Source organism: Nelumbo lutea, chromosome 7, assembly GCF_056320005.1.
Source record: "Nelumbo lutea isolate HS-2025 chromosome 7, American lotus-T2T, whole genome shotgun sequence".
Classification (NCBI taxonomy): domain Eukaryota; kingdom Viridiplantae; phylum Streptophyta; class Magnoliopsida; order Proteales; family Nelumbonaceae; genus Nelumbo; species Nelumbo lutea.
Genome location: NC_142690.1, coordinates 48190560 through 48207491, shown reverse-complemented (window position 1 = coordinate 48207491; position 16932 = coordinate 48190560). Strand labels below are relative to the sequence as shown.

At 38.7% G+C, this 16932-nt stretch overlaps 1 protein-coding gene and 1 long non-coding RNA gene across 2 annotated transcripts; one reads left to right on the top strand and one right to left on the bottom strand.

Annotated features, from left to right (window-relative positions):
- Positions 1-6476: 6476 nt before the first annotated feature.
- LOC148846289 (uncharacterized) lies at positions 6477-7041 on the bottom strand. Its single transcript, XR_016102344.1, has 2 exons — positions 6901-7041; positions 6477-6813 (listed from the first exon to the last, which is right to left on the bottom strand). It is a non-coding gene; the product is annotated as an uncharacterized LOC148846289 (long non-coding RNA).
- PDS1 (4-hydroxyphenylpyruvate dioxygenase) lies at positions 6665-10180 on the top strand. Its single transcript, XM_088955333.1, has 2 exons — positions 6665-7998; positions 9793-10180. The coding sequence occupies exons 1-2, from the start codon at positions 6665-6667 to the stop codon at positions 9980-9982; spliced, it is 1524 nt and encodes a 507-aa protein (XP_088811459.1). The 3' UTR covers positions 9983-10180.
- The last annotated feature ends 6752 nt before the right edge of the window (positions 10181-16932 follow it).

Here is a 16932-nt window from a genome sequence, read left to right as displayed (position 1 = left end):
CAAATTTGGCGTTGCTCCAAGCCATGCCTTCTTGATTTCCAAGGCGTGGCTTGGAGCACCGTTTTCTATGGAAAAACAGTTCCAAATATATGGTTGTTTCTTGGAGGACCATTTTTTCCTACATTGCATTGATGTAGCGCCATTGCTCCAAGAAACAACAACAATGCCAAACAGCCACTAGATCTTTTAAATTTTGGACACCAAGTTTCCATTCCTTGGTTAACATCAAAATTCTTTTTAACCAATATGGTCTTCTTACCCAACCTGTACAAACATGGGCAAAGATTGCATTCTCACATGCATGTTTCTTATAGCCATCGATATCTTCTCATCTTGTTTCCAAATATTCACATATCTCCCTCCCCATTCCAAATATTCACACATCTTCGTTTTTGCTTTAGTGTTTCTGTTTCTCTACTGCTTCTAGGGGTGCAAATGGATCGGATCCGATCCAATCCAAATTCTAATCCTATCTTGTTATAAATGATGCAAAACATATGCTGAAATATGTGGGTTACAATTTTTTTCTTGATTTTTTGTGATTAATAATTAGTTAAATGTTTATATTTTTATTGATTTGTGATTGCATTTTTCTTTATTTTTGATATGAACAGTTGTGTGTGATGTCTTTTGTATTTTGTTGTGATTAATATTTAGTTAAATGTTTACATGTATTCTTGATTTGTGATTGCATTTTTCTTTATTTTTTATATGAATATTTGTTATGTTTGTATATGTCATTGTGATTAATAATTAGTTAAATACTTGAATTATTTTTTGAAAACTTGTGATTGAGTTTTTATTTCTTAAGTGAAATGGTGAAGCTTTGTTAGTAAAATATCATTTGGTGATGTTAAATTCACATTGTATTTTTCATGATTTTTTTTGTTCATATTTTAATTCTTTTGAATAACCCAAAATTTCAATTTTTTGAATAAAATAATTTTCCTATTTTACTTTTTTTTTAAATTCTCATTGGTATTGGTGTTTTTTATTAATATGTATAATTAATATTATCTTATTTTTATTTTTTAAATAGGATAAAAATAAAAGTGCTTTATAGAAGTATTTTGTGAAAACTATGCCTTGAAAGTACTTTATAGATATACTATTCAATATTTATTAAATTATTATTATTTATTATTTGTTATTATTATTTGTTGTTGTTGTTGTTATTATTATTATTATTATTATTATTATTATTATTATTATTATTATTATTATTATTTGGGTCCACATGGCACTCCACATGTGGACTCACGCGGGTTCTCATGTGTCATGATGTGACGATTTTTCATTGAAATGTATAGTATAATATGTGAAAAGCATTGTTTATATGTATGAGTAAAGTGAGGGCTAAAATTATCATTTGTGTCAATATAAACACTTATGGGGAAAGTAGCTTACCGAACATCCCCACACCAATAAGTGCTTAAAAAACATAATAAGTGATTTAGTAAGTGGGTCACCAAACAACCTTAAGTGATTGTTAAAATAAGCATTTCTAAAAAGTACTTGTTCAACAAGTACTTTTAACAATTACTTATTCACCAAACATAGCCTAAAGACAACAATAATAAATATGTCTCCTATTTTTTTCTCACAACATGAAGAACAACAAGACAACAATAATAAATACTGCATTCTATCTACTTATCTCATGGCACAGGCACCTAAATTGGCAATCAAGAAGAACAACAAAGAAGCAACCAAACATTTAGGCCCATTCATTTTTTGGATTTTGAGAGGGGAGAAAGTCAGTCATGGGATTTTGGTTCCCATTGACTGAAATACCCATGTTTTTTTTTTTCGGATTTATGTGGGGTATGTAGAAAATTCATTTTCCTTGGATATCTCTCCCAAGTGGGGTGATGTGTGGCTCATTGTGACACTAGCAAGTGCACTAGCCGTTCAAGTAATAAAGTAGTGAGTGAAGTATCGTTCCCACGAGGATTTAGGAAACAATTACCAATACTAAATTGAACATTTCTTATCTGATCAACAAATAAATCGAAACTCTAATGAAAGCTAAGAAATCCTAAATTAAAATCTATCTAAATCATTGGTCCAATTGCCTTCAATTCAGGTTAGAAGAGTAAGCAGTAAATGTCAATCTCAGAATTCAGCAATCTATCAATTTGGATCATTCGAATGAATCATGATTGAGCCTTGGTTTGGTGAAACCCCAAGGTCATGAACAACCTCTCTCAAGTGCATGTTCATCCTATGCATGAGTGACGGTTCTTCTATCTCTAGCAAGAATCTAATCCTCATGCATGCATTTCTTCAAACACTTCTAAGGCATCAATTCAAATCTGAATTGATCACCAACTGAATTGTGCAAGTTATCTCTAACCTTGCACTCAATTCAGTTCTTGAATAGTAGATCTGAATTCCTAGAGTCTCTCTCAAGCACTCTAGGAATTCCAAGCTGTAGATTAATTCGCCTAATCTGAAAATTGCAGATCTGAATTCTCTTTCAAGCAATTCAGATCTTGCAATCTCAGATCTGAGAATTCAGATCTGAGTTTTGAAGGTTAGTTGGCTGAATTAATCTACAATCACACCCTTATTCAAGAAACTTCAAATACAATGCATGACCATTTGAATGAATCAAAAAGAATTAGATTGCTGAACTGAAATTTTACAAGCTGAAATACATCAAGGAAGAATGGAAACAAGGAGAAAGAAGAAAGAACATATAACTAAGAAACTGAATTCAAATCAAAAGAGAATGAAACTACAAATGATTTATTACAGAAGATCTTTGAATCACAAACTCTCAATTCGAACTCACCTTCTTCTTCTAGCTTGCTTGTCTTGAACTTCCTTCAGCCCTTCTTCTTCTTCTTCCTTGCGCCTAGCCTTCTTCTCTTCTCTTCTCTCAAGGTGGCCGAACCTCTAAGAGTGGGAGAGCCTTCCTCTCAAGCAATTGAACAACTTTATCCCCTCCTAGAGGCCTCCTTATATAGTTTTTCAAGGGGGCTCTTGCCCCTTCTTGAAGCCTCTAGAATGGGGTGTATTACACCCCTCATGAACCTTCTAGAGTGCTCCCTCCTTCTCTTCAAGAAACTCCTAGAAGTTGCCGCCCCTAGCTCCCTTTGGGCTGCTATTTGGGCTACAACTTAGCTTGCTTTTGAGCTCATGTGGGCTACACTCTAGGCTGTTATTTGGGCTAAAAATGGGCCTTCCTTGCTGGGCCGAATTCTCCTCATAGCTAGGCTTTATTTTCTTGGGTTTTCTCAAGGAATTCACTTGCTCTTTTTGGGCCGAAGTGCTCTCTCTTGCTTCCATGACCGGGCTGGACTGAAATTGGTCTTTTTGAACCTTCTTTTCTTGCCTTTTTCCTTCATTTTCTTGGATTGATTATCCCTGAACTTATTCTTAGCATTAAGCTAAATTAAGGCAAAAATTAATAAAACCGGCATAAAAATCCATGCTAAAGTCCTCAAAAATTATAGATAAATTGTAAGTTCATCATGGGGGGAAGTTCCCAACACTTGACTAAAATGGTCATTGTCTTAGTTACTTGAAAAATAAAAGAATATGAGTAAATGTAATTAGTTGGGTAAGTGTTTCCTGGGAAATACATACCCGACTAGGTAGGTAGCTTCCGGGGATAATGAATGGGGCCACGAATGTAAGTTCAAGGTGTGAAGGTGATAAAATCAACTAACAAGATGTAGTATTATAAGTTTATGAAAGGAAGAATATTGGATAGACAGAGCATAGTACCTTCTCAAAATCTAGTCAGAGGAGGAGATTGAAAGACCGTAACAGAGACTGAAAAAGTGGAGCAAGGTTTAGCTTAATGCTTTAGCTATTCAACAGGTTGTGAGACTAATGATAAGGTTCCATGGCAGTATTTACATACAAGGGCCCAAGGATACGATACTCCCGATATGGGGTGTATCATATCCGTTTCCATGATGATATGCCTTTGTATCGGGCCGTATCACACTATATTGATGGATACGGTCCGATACGAATTGTACATTGAGTGCTTTTGGATGGTTTTTCATCTTTAATACAAGTTAAAAAATAATATTGTGAAACTGAAATAAATACTTTAAGATTTAATTTTTCCAAAAAAATAATAAAAACTAAAAATTATAAAAATAATATTTTTCATCTACCTTAGGTGATTTAAATATTTTATTTTACACATAATTATATGTTAAAATGAAAACATAGTTATTATATAAAAATACTAAATAAATAAATTTTCTCAACAAAGTTAATGGAAAACAGAAAATTATAATTATAAAAAGTGAAAATTAAATATAATTTATTTTATCTATCTTAAATTATTTATTTGTTTTATTTTACAATTATGTATAAAATAAAAATATTATATTTTAAAAAGGGAAATATATTTATTATTTAAAAAATAGTTGTTATTTAAATAAAATACTAATTTAATAAATATCCCCAAAAATTAATAAAAATTGAAAATTATAATTATAAAATTGAAAGAATGATAATTATTAGGGTAAATAACAAAGACCCTCTATACTTTGGGGTCTGTGACAAAGACCCCCCTGTACTTTGTTTTGCAACAAACACCCCCTTTGTACTATGATCGTGAGACAAAGACCCCTTTCCGTTCAAAAAAACCATTACAATACTTTTTAATCCCTATATTACCCTCGGACGAACAAACATTGTTCATCTTCCCCGACCTCATACACTAAGAATAGCGGCACTAATCTCATCTATCTCAGATTTTTTCAAATTTCTCTCTCCCTCTCTCTCTCTCCCAGATTTTGTCACACCCAAAGTGCTCTATGTTCATGATACACTAACAGATCTGGAGGATAAAAATCCAGAGTGCATTGGTGTGAATCCTCCGTGGATCGCGTTCTATAACAGTATCATAGACAAGTTGCACCTTCTTCATAAATGATAAATCATGTGCACCTTCTTCATAAATGACAAATCCCATTTAACTAAGTTACTAGTATGTTGTAGGAGGGAGGTTTGGAGACGTTAATCCTAAGGGGACCGCGTTCTATAACAGTATCATAGACAGTCTCCTACTGAGAGAGGTGAGTCAGAGACTTGGAATTTAATTCTAACCAAATATGCTCTGATAGACATCAAGACTAGAATTCTAACATTATGATAGACAATCTCCTAGACTCATGTGTTCCTCTTATTGTCTGTAACAAATTTAGGCTTGTGTCGGCAGGGATCGAACCGTTTGTGACCTTGTATCATCATGACCTGCCACAAGAACTAGAGGACAGATATGGGATGGTTGAGCCCTCTAATACAGTAAGCTCATGAACATTTGTTTCTCTAATTATCTGAATCTCGTTTAGATTTTTTGAATTATAAAACACAAATTTCTAGGGAAGTCTGTGTTTGTGTCTCAGAGTCACAAATCTTGTGGTGAAATCGTGAAGAGAGCTTGACTGGAAATAGAAAACGGGACTTTGATTTTGTTGGTGCTTGTTGTTGCAAGGAAGATTTTGTATATTTTGCGGAAATCTGTTTTGGGAGCTTCGGGGATCGGGTAAAGTTGTGGAGTAGCTTGAATGAGCCAACGCATATGCTATTTATGTGTATCTCAGGGGAGTGTACCCACCAGGCCATTGTTCAAAATTGAACTTGTGACTGTACTTCAAAATATGGTGTTGTCCCACGCCAAGGCCGCTAATTTGTACTAGATTTTTATCCTCCAAATCTGTTTGTGTATCATGGATAGTGCACTCTGGATTTGAAAAAATCTGGGAGAGAGAAGTTTGAAAAAATCCGAGGCACAAGGGGGGTTTGTTGCAAAACAAAGTACGGGGGGTCTTTGTCACAGATCCCATAGTACAAGCAAGATTCAATGTATCAATACGATACGAGTTTCAGTCGTATTGCATCGGTACTTAGAATCGGCTGATACATACTTTTTGTTTAGTTCCTTTTTCAAAGTTTAATTTTTTAGGAAGCTTATAAGATATTTTTTATTATTAAAAAAAATGGGGGTCTGAAACACCTGGGAATAGGCATTTCAGACCGTATCTTTTTAAAAAAATATACACTCCGTATTGAACATATCATATCGATACTTTGAACCATGAGTATAGGGAGGTCTTTGTAATTTACCCTAATTATTATACAATGTTTGAATGTTCTAGAGTTCCCGATATTATAATATTTCTAAATATGCATTTCTCATGTGTTATATATTGAAATATGCATTTCTCATGTGTTTATATCTTATTCCTAAATAATTTTAATATTATCAGCTAATCCGAATTTGAACATCCAAGAAACCGGTTAAAAGAGACCAGCTAATCCTACGCACACGCCAAAAAGGGCAGTTAAGTAAGACTACGGATCTGCTACCCAAAAGGCTACTGACATGGCACGACAGCTGCACATCGGGAAACTGATCCGTGCTCGTCTGTGTATCTCCGTGACAGCAGATCTGAGCTCGATGATTAGCTCATCTATGATATGTACATAAATACATGATATTATTTTCTCTTTTCTGCAGCTGCATGTATTTATTTGATATTTCTGGATTTGGACATCCGGGTTTTGATTTTTCTTTTTTTGGAAATGGGTTTTGGTTTGCAATCTTACCCGAGTTCTACAGAGTTAACATGTCTCGTCCTACACTCTGACACCTGAAATCTGAAAACCACGGCAAATGTAGATAATCAAGATGAACCACCCAAGAGTGTGCAACGTGACAACCGATTTCTCGATCAGTCGATCTCTCTCTCTCTCTCCTCCCCAAGTCCCCAACTTGTGGATATCTGTAAACGCTGAACAGCTAAGGCCGCAACTTCGCCACATCGCTCTCTTCTTGCGCTACAAACGAAACTTGGTGAGACAGAGACAGAGAGAAGAAGAAGCAGAAATGGTGACAGCAGTAGAAAAGAAGACGGAGCATGTTACCAACGGAGCGCCAGGGTTCAAGCTGGTGGGATACGCCAACTTCGTACGCCACAACCCCAAGTCCGACCGGTTCCATGTAAAGCGCTTCCATCACATCGAGTTCTGGTGTACAGATGCTACCAACTCTGCTCGTAGGTTCTCATGGGGCCTCGGCATGCCCATCGTCGCCAAATCCGACCTCTCCACCGGAAATCTCGTGCACGCATCTTACCTCCTCCGCTCCGGTGATCTCGACTTTCTATTCACCGCCCCTTACTCCCCCTCAATTACCGGAAACCTGACCAACACCGCCTCAATCCCCACCTTCAACCACTCCGCCGCCCGCTCCTTCTCCGCTTCTCACGGACTCGCTGTCCGAGCTATTTCGATTGAAGTCGAAGACGCTACGTCTGCGTTCAACATCAGCGTTGCTCATGGCGCGAAACCGTCGTCACCCCCCGTTGAAATCGGTGATGGTGTCGTCCTCTCCGAGATCCATCTCTACGGTGACGTCATCTTACGCTACATCAGCCGCAAAAACCCTAACTTAAATCTAATCTTCTTGCCCGGATTCGAGAAATACGAAGAAGGTTCATCGTACCCACTAGATTTCGGAATCCGACGGTTGGATCACGCGGTAGGGAACGTTACGAATTTAGCGGAGGCGGTGTCGTACGTGAAAGAATTTACTGGGTTTCACGAGTTTGCCGAATTTACGGCGGAAGACGTCGGGACGAGTGAGAGCGGACTGAACTCAGTTGTTCTAGCGAGCAACGACGAGATGGTATTATTGCCGATGAACGAGCCGGTGTTTGGGACGAAACGGAAGAGTCAAATACAGACGTATTTGGAGCACAACGAGGGACCGGGGGTGCAGCACTTGGCTCTGGTAACTGAAGATATATTCAGGACATTGAGGGAGATGAGGCGGCGAAGTGCGGTTGGTGGGTTCGAGTTCATGCCGTCGCCGCCGCCGACATATTACCGGAATTTGAAGAACAGGGCCGGAGACGTATTGACGGACGAGCAGATAAAGGAGTGCGAGGATCTGGGGATTTTGGTGGACAGTGATGATCAGGGCGTCTTGCTTCAGATTTTCACCAAACCCGTCGGCGATAGGTGATCTCTCTCTCTCTCTCTCACAAACCATTTGTTTGTTACATGCTCCGCGAATTTGAATGTGGGTCCCGTTTTCAGAGAGGTTTGGATCCATCCAATGATGCGTGGGTCCTCTGCCCTCGCCTTATGGTTACACGCCATGTGGCAACCCTTTCCGGGTGGCAAATATCCAATGTTTTCCTTTCCGCATGAGGCCTATTTGTTTGCAGTGCACATCTCCAGTTTGCACTCATGCAATTTTTGCATCCTACTTCATATCCAAACAAATATGAAACCCTCTTTCTACCTCCATTCTCACAAATAAATAACGCAAAGTTAATTCTACAGCAAAAAGAAAACAGAGTTTACAGTTGCATTCATTCGCATCGATGCAAATGAAATTTGCACTGCAAACAAGTTGAGCCAGAATGAATGTACCTTTTTCGCAATGAGAGAATTTTCCTCGGTTGGACAGTTTGTCACGGGGAGGGAGAACAAGATAAAAGGTAGAAACAAAATAGCAATAGATCGACTTTTTCTCTGTACCCCTTACGGATGCATCTTTGGTGGGCCATATATTTGAAGAACAGTTTGTCACAAATATATCGACTCTCTTTCTCTGTACTCAATCACACAACCTGGATTTGGTATAATTAGTTGAAGGACAATGATCACTTGATAGATATAGTCCACCACTTTGGTGGGCCATATATCTAGTTTCATCTACCATTCGATGTTCATCGGAAAGAATGCACTGTACGTATTTGTATTTGCACTATTCCCATACTGAGCCGAGGACTTGTTTGTTTTAACTACAATTTCATTTGCACTGATGCAAAAGCATGGAAGTGCAAATAAGTTGAGTCCAAATTTTGGTTTAATTTGGTTATAGGTTTTACTTTGCTTTGTTTATTTTTAGTGCAAATGAAGTAAAATAAAACCTTAATGCTGTGTTTGGTTGAAGTGTAATTTTATTTGCATTAGTACAAATGCATGAAAGTGCAAATGAAACAAATGCAAATTCTCGTTTAATTTTGTTTTGGGTTTTATTTTATTTTGTTTCATGTCTTAATTTAATGTACTACCGTCAAATACTCAAACAAAATAAGCTAAAATTTGAAACAAAATTGATCAGAATTTACACTAAAAATCATTTGCACTGCTACAGTTTTGCATTACTTGTACTCCCACACATTGAATCAGCATCCCTCTATGTGGGAAAAGTATTGTGGTCATGTAGGGAAGCTTCCTACATGAGAATGTAACTTGTTATCATATTTATTGTTCTTGACTTCTAGTACTAACAAATCAATAACTTTTTCCCTCTTCTTCGTTTAGAGGAATGCTACCTAGTATAAGAAGTGTGCGACTGTGTTAACTAGCATTTGTTGTTTTCTTGGGAATAGTTTGAGATACTCTAATATACTGTTGGAATCTCTAGGCATAATTGATCTATATGGCCTCTGTAAGTGTGCGACTGTGTATTGATCCATTATCGATGTGTTTGTGTCTGTCTGTGTGTATAATATATTTAATTTATTCCGTTTGCTTCCGTTGTTAATGATGAATGAAGGAATCTTTGAAACAGGAGTTTGTCTCATTTGGTGCAGATGAAGACCTGAAATGATTCTTCACTGACAGAATGAGCCATATTTAATTAGTGGATGCTTTAGCAATCTTAAATTAATGTATTACTGAGATTTTAGTTTGTTTTAGTTCATGTAAGTAAAGTAGAGAAGGAAAACAGGAAATGTCAATGTTGTCAGGACTTGTCATGTCTACCATCTGACTATCTTTGCTTCTTCATTTTGGCAGGCCAACCATATTTATAGAGATAATCCAGAGAATCGGGTGCATGGTGAAGGATGAGGAAGGAAAGACATACCAAAAGGGAGGGTGTGGAGGATTTGGGAAGGGAAATTTCTCGGAGCTCTTCAAATCCATTGAGGAATACGAGAAGACCCTTGATGTGGCCAAGCAGATTACCAAGCCAGCTGCTGCATGAGAAAAATCATTTCTTTCTTTCTTTCTTTATCTTAGTAGAAGAAAACAACTTGAAATTTGAAGTTTATATGTTCTTCATGCTGTTCTATCAAATGGATAATTATAATCCATTCTTACTAGGCAATATTTATAACATATATAGGTCCCAATATTTGTAACAATTGGTTTAGGGAAATTTACACTCTCTCTTTCTTTCTCATGTCTTTTCCAGTTAAAGGCAGCATTTATTCTTACCAAATCACTATAAAACAAATTAAAAGAAAAGAGAGAGTGAAGCACCTGATTTATATGGTTTGCAAATTTGCCTACATCTGTATGTAAGCCTATATTTGGTTTGATAGAAAATAAGAAAGAGAAAGTTGAGGGAAAGTTACTAACATATTATGTGAAATTCCTTAAGAGCTTCCCCTCAATTTTCTCTCTCTTATTTTCAATCAAACCAAACACAACCCTTTTTCTGTATGTAAGCGAAACAATACAAGAAAGGTATTCAGAATTGGGGAAAAAGTACAAATATAAATATGTACAAAGAAAAACCTTGTACTTGTATTCTCTCCAAACAAAGCCTAAAACTTTTCCTCAACTTTTTGTTTCTCCCTTAGTTCTTATCAAACCAAACATAGTTAAAGCTATCTTCTTCAGCATATAAGAGAAACAATTAAAGAAAAATATTCAGAATTTTTAAGTTGAGTATTAGGCGTTTTCAAGTAATAGTGATGATAGTGATACTCTAGTTTTTCTTTCATTCTTTTTAAACCTTTTCAGGATGATAATTCATAGATGGATAACTGAGGATGGGAATTAACATGTGAAACCATTGCAATGCTTGAACTCTCAGTATTTTATTTTTTTGGTTCTTTTGCATATTAAGTGAGAAAGTTTGCTAATTTGGTTAATTCAATTATGTTTTCAAAATAATTATAAAAACAATGAGTGGGAGAAGTTTTTAATTTTTTAAAACCAAATTTCCCTTCATTTAAAACCTGTCCATACTATCTTACTCTTCTCTCTTTCTCATCATTCTTTTAGTCTCTTGTCTCTAAGTTGTTCTTTGAAACTGCATAAAAAAAAAAAAAACAACAAACATTAGAAATAACAGAATAAAACAATAGAAATCTCCTAGAAGTTTTTGGTTGAGAGCCATCTTCATGTATTCTTGATCAGTCTCTCGGTGATAGTCGATGTCTCCTAATGAAAAACCAAAACTAGGACCCATATGGCCAATGAATAACCAAACTGGGTCTGTACAAGATCCCAAAAATTAACAAATGCAAAAGAGATAAGGGCAGATGTGTGTGGACAATGGAAGAGAGAGCCATTCTTCATGCAAACTCTGCCATAGAATCTCTATCAAAACACCGGTTAATCAGACTTCGTTCATGGTGCCAATGAAAACGATTTTTGGTGCTTCATAGATGGAAATACATTGGAAATGGGTTTAGTGAAAGAGGCAAAAAGGGATAAATGAGAGATGAAACTAAAGAAAAATAGAAGTAAATAAACTAAGAAAATGAACTAAAGTAAACATCGAACAAGATCCAACAGGTGGCAAAGATGCCAAGCCACCCGCTAGAAGAAGGGAAGCATTTTGGGGAACTTCTACTTTTAAGAACTTCTGTTATAGCCCTGGTGAGATTGGTGGCACTGAATGAAAGGGATAATGAAACCAAATGGAAGAATGCTCCAAGATCAGTTCTTGTTGAAGATGACACAGCTGTGGATGGAACAGAACCAGCAGGGTGCGTCCTACACACTGGATCCTTCACAAGAATCCTTTTAGTCTTTGTTGCAAGACTAATGTCAATAACAGATTTCTTGACTTTCTTTTTCTGCAAAGTTTTAATCTTGCAAAAACAGATGACGGCGGCAGGAGGAGAAATCTAAAGGCGAAAAGGCTGAACTGCCTTTTTTTTTTTTCTGGAGTATGAAATGAGATCCTATCTCAATTCGCAGGAGATATCCTATATCTCTTCAAGGTGGTTCGAAATCTGATATTTCTCTTTTTGGGTTTCTCCTCCTTTCTTCTTGATTAAGAATCCTCCTAATTAGGAGTTATCCCAATCCAAATCAGTATTTGGATAGGGGATAATCTTAATCCTATCTGCAGATAAAGTTAGCTTACTCCTGATCTTATTAGGAGGTTACCAGATTCAAATCTAATTTGAATTTGGTCTCCAAGAGTGGATAAGGCTAAAGGCCCAATCCTTTTATTAACATTAATCTCAGATTCGCCCCAAAGATGGGTGATCATATCAGCCCACCTCGAAATGGGCTTCTGACCCATTAAGTGTTCAGTGTCTAATTACTTTCCAATCTGCTGCCCAGTTGGGCTTCTTTGTATGGCGTGGGACCCAAGCATTGATCTACACACCAGCCACATGGGTTCGGCCCAGCCTTTAATACAAGGCCCAGCCGAATTCACTGAAAAACTCAATGAACCCCTTGAGTCCATCATATGGACCCTATGGGCCCAACACTTACATTAAGTGGTCCCTGGGCCAAGCCATCTTATAAAAACCCAGGGACTGTGGGCAGGTGCAAGATTAGCCCATCAGGTATTATCCTCAATGGTCTTACACTTAACCTCTCAGCCCTTAATGATCAAGCACTGCCCGACAAGAGAGGACCTCTCCCTCGGTTGCAAGGAACAGTGCCGCACTCTCCTCTCACATGGATCCCGGGAATTAAAACCATTTGCAAACAATTTAAAACCGTACATATATATATATAAATATATTAATTTTGCAAAACAAAATTCCAACGATTGAAATCAATTGCCGGCAGTTTGGTTTCCATCAGAGAGAGTGCATTCCCGATCATTACCCTTTGTCCGACAAAGTGGCTGATTCTGTCATTATGATCACCCACTCAGATGAATTCTCAAACTGCCCCAACATACCCAGGTTTTGATCCCCGCTAAGGATCTCACTGATTGGTACATCAAAGACAGCCCGATCCGACACCTAGTGTAGTATCATAATCGAGTCTAGGGGTCGGGTGTAACTTTCCAGTTTTGCCCATCAATCTCCAAGGTCCAGGGCAATACTGGAAATCTGGTCCAGTTCAAAGATTCAATTAATCCCACACTGTATGTGCCTAGGGTCTCACCCCAGTAGCTGAGACAAGCCACCCCAACCGACTTGGTGGCACCACAGTGTCAGCCTTGTCAGGATAGGTCTCCCCAGACCGACCCACTGGCTGTGAACATTCTAAACTAACACGAGTCTCAATAAGTGTCTAGTTTAAGGGTATTACACAGAAACATATCAAGGGAACATGAATCAAATATGTACTTTTAATCATTTACAATAAACTCATAAAGTACATCAATTTTGATTGAAGCTAAGGGCATACAAAATTGTCTAACAGCTCCCACTTGCACTTAGGTCCAATCAGGTACTAGCCAGAGTCCCATGCTTTCCACGTGTTTCTCAAACACTTTCTGTGTCAGTGGCTTAGTCAATGGGTCTACCACATTCTCCGCTGATGCTACCTCTTGCTATCATCCTCCTGTAGGTCCAGTGTTGTCATACAACAATGGAATGGGTGATGTGCTGAATTCCAAATTCATGAATGAACACCTTCATTCATAAGGCAGCATCACTTATGGCAATGCACTCAGCTTGGGTTGTGGACTATTAATTTGCAACTTAGGACCCCTGTTTGCTGACACTCAGAAAACAACACACGATCCTATCGTGAAAATATATCCAGATGTAGACTTTCTATCATCTGGGTCTGACTGGAAATTGGCATCTGTATACCCTTGGATCTGTAGTGAGTTACCGTCGAATACTAGACAAAACTCTTTTGTCCTTCGAAAGTACTTAAGTATGTTTTTCACAGCAGTCCAATGCTCCTGCCCTGGGTTGGCCTGAAATCTGCTTACTACACTCACTGCCTGAGCTATGTCAGGACGAGTGCACAGCATGGCATACATGATGCTCCCTACGGCAGAGGCATAGGGAACGTCTTTCATGCCATCAATCTCCTCAGAAGTCTTGGGAGACATCTTTTTGGAGAGAGTGACTCCGTGCCTGAAAGGAACATTTCCTTTCTTGGAGTTTTCCATGCTGTATCTTTTGACTATTTTGTCAATGTAGGCAGATTGGGATAATCCTATTATCCGCTTCGATCTATCTCTATAGAATCGAAGACCCAGTATATAGGAGGCTTCTCCAAGATCTTTCATGGAGAATTGTTGTGATAACCATACTTTCACCGTAGTTAACATACCTACATCATTCCCAATGAGTAGAATGTCATCTACATACAGAACCAAGAAGGTAACCTTATCTCCACTGTACTTCCTGTAGACACAGGGTTCATCCGAATTCTGCTCGAAGTCAAACGATTTGACGGCAGAGTCAAAATGGATGTTTCAACTTCTAGAAGCTTGCTTAAGTCCATAAATGGATCTATTAAGTTTACATACCATGTTTTCCTGACCTGCAGCAATGAAGCCTTGCGGCTGCTGCATATAGATATCTTCAGTAAGATCTCCATTCAGGAATGCAGTTTTGACATCTATTTGCCAAATCTCATAATCATTGTATGCTGCTACAACTAGCAGGATCCTAATGGATTTAAGCATGGCCACAGGCAAAAAGGTTTCCTCATAATCGATGCCCTCTTTCTGAGTGTACCCTTTCGCCACCAGACGAGCCTTGAAGGTCTCAACCTTACCATCGGGGCCCTTCTTCCTCTTGTAAATCCATTTGCAACCGATTGCTTTTACCCTGGAGGGCGGATCTACTAGAGTCCAGACTCCATTGGTCTCCATTGAGTCCATCTCTGCTCTCATGGCCTCCACCCACTTCTGGGAATCTATGTCCAACATAGCTTCCGTGTAAGTCACGGGATCCTCCTCACTAGTCAAGGTTTCCACCAGGTAACTATCCTGGTCATAACCATAACGGACTGGTGGCCTGGATACCCGAGTGGATCTTCTAGGTTGGTCACTACCTGGAATTTGTGGGACATCTCCCACTGCTCCTGAGCTCTCCTCATCAAGAACAACTTCCTGACGATGGGTGTCCAGGATATTGTTGGTTTTCAAGAATTGCGCATTACGACTGCAGAACACTTTCTGCTCACTTGGGTCATAGAATAGGTAACCTACAGAGCCTTTTGGGTAGCCTACAAATAGGCAACGACTGGTCTTGGATTCCAACTTGTCTGCACTCGTTCTCTTAACGTGTGCTGGACAACCCCAAATCTTCAAGTGTTTGACACTTGGTTTCTTTCCGGTCCAAAGTTCATATGCAGTATTCGGAACCGATTTGGTTAGAACCCGATTCAGCACATAAATCATATTCTCTAATGCGTAACCCCAAAAGGATGTGGGTAACTCTGAGTGTATGAGAAGCGACTGGACCATATCCAATAAGGTCCTATTCCTCCTCTCCGAAACACCGTTAAGTTGTGGTGTAGCAGGAGGAGCTAATTGTGATACTATCCCATTGTCCTTTAAGTAGTCCCTGAATTCGTCAGAGAGATACTCGCCACCTCGATCTAATCGAAGGGCCTTAATTTCTCTCCCTAACTGTTTCTCGACCTCTTGTCTAAACTCTTTGAACTTTTCAAAGGATTCAGACTTGTGTCTCATTAGGTACACGTAACCGTATCGTGAAAAATCATCTGTGAAGGTGATGAAATACACGTGTTGATTTCGTGTCCTAACACTCAAGGGACCACATACATCAGTATGTATTAGGTCAAGTGTGTCCGTACATCTTTCAGGCTTACCGTTAAATGGCCGTTTCATCATCTTGCCTTGTAGGCCAGGCTCACAAGTGGGAAGATCTTCTACAGTTAGAAAATCCAAAGGACCATCCTTTACCAACCTTGTGATTCGGTCAACACCGATGTGGCTAAGTCGATAATGCCACAGACACGTGGGATTAACTGTATCACGAGCTCTCTTCTTAGGGATTTCAGCCGACGTAGTTTCAGTTATGTTAGTTTCTAGAGAAGGATGTAGAACATAGAGACCGTTCTCCAGTTCCCCGTATGCGATGAATCTGTTGTTTCTTTTAACAGTAATCGTATTACTAGAGAAGACAGAATAACCATCTGCACACAGTTTTGAGACAGAAATCAAATTTCTCCTTAAATTTTGTACATAAAGACAGTCTTTCAGTACAATTATTCCTTCTCTAAAAATTAATTCCACGGTTCCTATGGCCGCGGCTGCAACAGTTGCAGTAGTCCCCAAGAAGAGTGTGACTTCTCCTTCACTCAGCCTTCTGCTTACCTTGAACCCCTGCAGTGAGTTACAAGCATGAGTCGAAGCCTCGGAGTCAATACACCAAGATGCAGAAGCTACCAACAAATTGGTTTCTATAACCCAAGTTTCGAAGTTACCTTTCTTGGATTCCAGGTAGGCAGGACAGTTCCTTTTCCAGTGGTCAGTCTTCTTGCAGAAGTGACAGGCATCCGATGCTTTGTCTTTCTTCTGCTTCTTGCTCTTAGTGGCTTTCTTCTGAGGCTTCTTTGCCTTCCTCTTTCTCTTGCCTGTCTTGCCAGATTCAACAAGCATGGCTACAGGCTCATCCTTTCTAATCAGTTCTTCAGCTCTTTGCAACATATTGCTGAGCTCTTGTAAGCTGACATTCAGCTTGTTCATGTTATAGTTCGTGATGAACGGATTAAAGGAATGAGGCAAAGAGTTAAGGATAGCATCTATCTGGGTAGCAAGGTCCAGCCCGGATCCAAGAGCCTCCAGTTCGTTGATGTATCCCATCATTCGAAGACAATGGTCGTGAACTTGTTGACCCTTGGACATTTGTGCGGTCATGAACTATTTCAAGACCTTTTGTCGAGTAGAACGATTCTGCTCTTCATACATTGTCCTGAGACTATCCAATATGTCTTTAGCAAGTTCGATCTGATCGAACTGCATCTGTATCGGGTTGTCTGAGGCAATGATGTAACACCGGGCAAGGGAGT